At 65.1% G+C, this 5,637-nt stretch overlaps 1 protein-coding gene across 1 annotated transcript; it reads left to right on the forward strand.

Annotated features, from left to right (window-relative positions):
* Positions 1 to 6: 6 nt before the first annotated feature.
* On the forward strand, positions 7 to 1,211 carry SMIM12 (small integral membrane protein 12). The gene has a single exon (XM_026085963.1). The coding sequence runs from the start codon at positions 56 to 58 to the stop codon at positions 335 to 337; it is 282 nt and encodes a 93-aa protein (XP_025941748.1). The 5' UTR covers positions 7 to 55; the 3' UTR covers positions 338 to 1,211.
* The last annotated feature ends 4,426 nt before the right edge of the window (positions 1,212 to 5,637 follow it).

Here is a 5,637-nt window from a genome sequence, read left to right on the forward strand (position 1 = left end):
GGCCCGGCCGTGACCGTCGTGTCGCTGCCCTTGCGCAGGCCACGCYGCCGCCGCCATGTGGCCGGTGCTCTGGACGGCGCTGCGCACCTACGCGCCGTACGTCACCTTCCCGGTGGCCTTCGTGGTGGGCGCCGTGGGCTACCACCTGGAGTGGTTCCTCCGCGGCGACCCGCCGCCGCCGCCGGCCGAGGAGGAGAAGAGCATCTCGGAGCGGCGCGAGGACCGCAAGCTGCAGGAGATCGCCGGCAAGGACCTGACCGAGGTGGTGAGCCTCAAGGACAAACTCGAGTTCGCCCCCCGGGCGGTGCTGAACAGGAACCGAGCCGAGAAGAGTTAACGAAGCTGCGTGGGCAAACCCAGAGCGAGCATCCGGCCAGCTGGGCTTGGCTGAGGGCCCCTCCGTTCCCCGGGGGCTGCGGCTGACTGGCCTGCCCAGCTGCATCCCTCAGCCTGATGCTGGGGACTCCTCTGCCACCTACACATGCTCCACTGGACGTCCTCCAGCACCTGGCTGTGCTTGAGTAATCTGCTGTGCCCGCTGCTGCTCTTCACCCTCCCTGGGCCCTCTGGAGAGGTGACTGGTCAGGGTTTGCCCACCCGACGGACACACTCAATATACAGCAGCCAGACCTCCTCTTAGGTGGCGTGCTGCAATGAGAATGATGCTCTGGAGATGGACTGTGTTTAAAGCTCCTCAGCTCCCAGCCTGTCTCCATGCCCCAAAACTGTCCTGGCCTTCCATCCAGATCTCTTCAGATTTGGTTTCTTCCTTGGTACAGAAATGGAGTAGACTTGTGTCTTTCYGAGCAAAGCTTTCTGGGGTGAGCTTGGGCCTGAGTGACATGGGGTCAAGGGCTGGGCTAACAGCAGGAGGGATGAGGAGGGCTTGCAGGTGACCTGCCATCCTGCTTATCAGCTTCTTGTAAACCCCAGACATGCTTCCTAGAGCTCACAGCACTGCACTAGCGTACCACCGCAGGAGCCTGAACGGTGATGGAGGAGTCTTCTGGGAACTCTTCCTTGTGTTGCCTCCAGGCTTTGCAGCAGGGAAAGGGGGTGCGGGGGGTGGAGGTCCTGGCTCTGCACCTGTCATGGGGTTGCAAGCACAGCTCTGACTTTGGACAAGTCTGAGGCTGACTGGAGATGTGTAGAGAATGAAAGGACTCTGCCTTGCACAGAAACAGCCAGATTAAACTATTGTGAGTCCTTGGGCCTCTGTGTCTTCTTCTGCATTGCAGAATCTGGGCCAAAACCCCAGCTCAGAGCACGTTTCTGCACCCAGTGTTTTTGAGAAGCTCGCTAAACATCTCCGCAGTGCAGAGCACCTCTCAGTGGGGCTGGCAGCAGGCTGTGCTCCTCTCGGCCTTTGCTGTGAAGCGCTCTGCTCCCTCCCGTGCTGGCGCAGGGCCGTGCTATGTCCGTGTGGCGCTGGAGGGGCACCGTCCCTCCGTGCCCGCAGGTTCCTGTGCTCCAAGCACTCAGAAGGAGGGTATGAGGGAGGGCGAGGGAGAGGCTTCCCTCCCTCTTCCACAACTGGAGAAGGCCTGGACGTGCCCCAAGGCAGGCTGCGCCTCCCTGGCCTGGCACTGGCCTCGCCTGGCCCCCGCTCCGCGAGGCCTGGCACAGCTGGCAGAGGGTGACGGGGGGCAGGAAGGAGAGGGAGGCAACAGCAGCCCGCGCTGCCCGTGTGCCTCCCTCCTGGCTGCCCCGGCCACGTCCTTCGCTTGCCTTCCATTTCCTTATCTGCAAAGGCAGAATGGTGGCAGCGCTGGGTGGGGACCTGGGGGTCGGGGGCTCCCGCTCAGCTGCTGGTGACGTTGAGCAGGGCGCTGCAAGGTGGGAGAAACGCAGGCGCGGGAAGAGCCCACGACGAGGGGGCCTGGCCACGAGCCCTCAGAGACCTGCTGCTGAAACGCTGCTGGGAGCGAGCCTGGTGCTGTCTTGTGTCCCCTCGACGCTGCTGGCGCTGTGGGAATAAACCCCAGCTAGCAACGCCCAAGCCGGGCCCGGTGTTCAGCTCCTGGCTGCTCTCTGCCTGCCGCCTGCCGGGGCTGAGCCGGCTGTAGCTCGGGTTATCGCTGGCTCCGGGCTTGTTTTTTCCCCTGGTCTCTCTGCGAGGCCTCAGGCGCTGCCCCAGCCTGGCCTTCCCCTCCCGGGGGCGATAAATCTGTTGTGTCTCGTGCAAAGCCCTGATGTCAGCAGCCAGTTCAGCACTTTGCATTGCGTCGTCCTGCTTCCTCGAGCGCCTGGGGAGAAAGGGCTCTCCGCTTCCCGCATCTGGGCCAGCTCCGGCCCTGCTGACAGCTTTACTACCTGCGCTCCCCATCCGTGTTTCTCTCTCAGCCCGCTGTCCTTGGGGCTGGATCTCTGCTCTCTAGCTGGGCTCACGACCCTTCGTCGCCAAGAGCTCGCAGGCCTTGGCGCTTGCTGTTTGCGAGGGGACAGGCAGGGAAGCTGAGGCACGGCTGCAGCTGGGGAGGTGCCGCACCTTTGCCGTGTTCGGCAGTGCCTGGAATGGCAGGTCCGGGAGGCATTTTGGGGCAATGCGAAGGCCGTCCCAGCTGTGCCCCGTGCCCCGCTGCTGCCTCCTGCCCTGGGAATCGCAGCGTCTCTTGTGCCATCCCCCGGCTCCCCAGCCCAGGGCCCCCCGGCTGGCTGGCACCATCCCCTTGCCCCCGCGGGACGGCTGATGTAGCCTATAGCCTTAGCCTGCTTCTGCCCCAACCTGGCTGCTCCCTATTGTGCTCTGGGGTGGGAATGGGCCCTTCCCTTCCCCCAGCTGGGAACAGCTGGACCCAGGTCGGAAACTTCTTCCAAACTCCCTTTGTTTGCCCCCAGACGGGGTGACTCCTTGGCTGTTTATAGCCCATTGATCTGCCTGTTCTCAGGGCCGGCAGGGCACAATGGCGCTTTGTTGGGCCCTCGCTGGCCGCCGTTTCCTCCGTCTGAGCCCACACGTGGCTTTGTTCGGGGCGGGGGGCTGCTCCACACCTTCCTCCCCCTTTGCTGAAACAATGCAGTTGCCGGGAAAGCCGCGTCGAGGGATCCTGCTGCGCGGGCACCGAGGGCTGCCACCCCCAGGAGCCCCCAACCGCGGCTCCTGCTGCGGCTCCCGGACGGCTGCAGCGCAGCGCAGTCCCAGGGGCCGTGGAGCACAGCTGTCCTCCAGCTGGTTTCTGTGCATTTAGCAGCTCCCGGCGTTCCCAGTGCTGACAGCGGCCGGTCCCATGGCTGAGGTCGGCAGAGCTGTCAGGACAAGCTGTGATCCCCCACGGAGACACTGGGGCAGGGGTGAAGCCACTTCCCAGAGACCAGTTGCAGCACGGGAAAGTGCTGCAGTTCTCCTAAATCCTCGCTGCTGTAAACCCACCCTTCCTCCCATTGAATCCCAACAATGTGCTGCCTGGGAAGCGCTCGCTGGACAAGAATAGGGCCCAGCAAGCACGCAGGGCCGGGACGAGCAGCCACGGATGGCTCATGAAGTGCAAGAGGAAGCTTTATTGAATAAACTATTCTGGCAAAAATTATTTTCCAGATCTTGCACACAACGATCCAAGAACCGGTTCTGTTCCGGCATGTCTGCAACCTGCTGGGCTTGTTCCCGCCGCGGTGCAGCCGGTTGCTGCAGCAGGAGCGTGGCGAGGAGAGGTGCCAGCAGCGCTGGCCAAGGCCGAGCGCGCCGGGGAGCGTGACGACGGTGAGCCTGGCCCCAGGGCAGGGAATCCCGCCACCCGGCCCAGCCGGTGGCATGTGTCAAGGGAGGACACTCTCCCTGCCGTCAGGGCAGGGCTTCCTTGGCTTCGGGGACGTCCCTGCTGCTGTGGGCTCCCCAGCCCCTGCAGTGCACTGCGGAGAAGGGATTAAATCCTGCAGCTGCTGAAACGAAGCCACCTCTGGCTGGGAACACAGCGGGGCAGCCGTAGCGGGAGCTGTGCAAAGCGCCAGCGCGACCAGCGGGACAAAGCTGAGCCAGGAGAAAACCTACATGATGTTTGTGCCTGCAGGGAGTGGGTGGCCCCTCTTGTCCCCTCTTACAGGGCAAGGTGTCCTGTTCCCCAAACGCCGCACTCGGTGGCTGCAGCATCCACCGTCCCTGCTTGCCGCAGAGCAGGAGCCAGCGTCCAGCCGTGGCTCACGGGGGGGGGGAGCTTGGCACCGGGGCCACCTGGCTGTGCCGGGGCCACCCTGGGAATGCCCTGCCCGTGACTGTGTGTGTGTGTGTGTGTGTGTGTGTCTCTCTCCGTCCCTGACTGTCTGTCTGTCCATCTGTCACTAACAGCTTGTGAGAGGAGCAGGTTGCTATTTCCGGAAGCAGGATGCAGGAGCGAGCGGAGGTGGTGGAGGGAGCCCTGCTCCCCCCTGCCCGGAGTCCCCCACGCTGCTCCCGGAGAGCATCCCCCGGCAGCAGGCTCGGCACACCTGGGCGCCGTGGCGGATGTCCGGTTAGCTCAGCGCGTGGACGCGCCAGCTGCGCGCGGGGCTGGGGAGCGCGGCCTTGCCGCTGGGACGCTCTGACCTTGCTCTGGCCTGGCACGACGGCTGCTCGGAGCGTTTTGGTCCCTTTCCAGCACGGCCCTGATCTTGCGGTGTGTGAGAGCCTGGGAGAGGTGTGGGGGAGCGGGGGACGAGCGGAGGATCCTGGGGACACGCGTGTTCCTGAGACCAAGCCCCGCACCGTGCAGGCGCTCGGGGCAGCCAGCGCTGTGCCCCGGCACGCGGGTGCAGGGCCGTGCTCACCCAGCAGCACCAGCGCGGCGAGCGAGCAGCATGTCCCTGGGGACCGCCTGCTCCCTGTCCCTGGTGCGCAAGGCTTTTTTCCCAGGCTCCGCTTTTGCCCTTTCCCTGAGCCCATGAGAATCTGCTCCCGGCCCTATCCCCCTCACTGCAAGACCCTTTTCCTGCCGAGGCCCCCACGGCCCAGGCGCTGCGCCTTTTAACAGCGAAAGCACTTTTATTCAGCGGGGCAGCACTTAAATGACGCTGCCTCCCCCGAGCCCTGGCCTGGGGACAGCTGTGGAGGGAGGCGATCCTGCAGGCATAGCCTCTGCGCYGCTGCCGGCCGCCAAAGCCCACGGATCACCCCGGCCGCCGGGCTCCGTGCCGGGACCCAAGGTTCCTGCAGGGTGCCGGGGCGCTGCGGCAGGGCTGGTGCTCCCGGGAGCTGCGGAGCAGGTTTCTCCCACTCAGCGCTGGGGCCGGAGCAGCGCTGAGGTTATAAAGCAACTCAAATCCCTGCAAAAGAGCCTTATCCACCAAGGAGAGCAGGACGGGGCCACTCCGATGCGCCCTMCCAGCCAGGGACTTGCTGCTTTGGCTGCTGCTCCGCCGGGAGCCGGGGAAGCGTTTGCCCCYGAGGGGCAGCCCCACATCCCAGCTCCCAGGCTAGCGGGTGCAGAGCAGGGCTCCGGCTGTGATGGGGTCCCAGGGTGGGCGCGAGGGCGCAGGGCACCGCTGGCCACCGCTGCCCGCTGCCCCCCGGGCGAGGAAGCGGCTGGAGAGGAGCGACAATGTCAGGATGCGGGAAGTCGCGGCGGCTATTGAGCGCGCTTCCTCCYGCCCCGCGGTTCTCACGCGGGTCCCGGGGCCGCTGCGCCGGGAGGGGGCTGCGTTGCCCAGCGTGCCCCATGCTTGGAGTGC

This window comes from Apteryx rowi, unplaced genomic scaffold, assembly GCF_003343035.1.
Source record: "Apteryx rowi isolate R43461 unplaced genomic scaffold, aptRow1 scaffold_68, whole genome shotgun sequence".
NCBI classification, from domain to species: domain Eukaryota; kingdom Metazoa; phylum Chordata; class Aves; order Apterygiformes; family Apterygidae; genus Apteryx; species Apteryx rowi.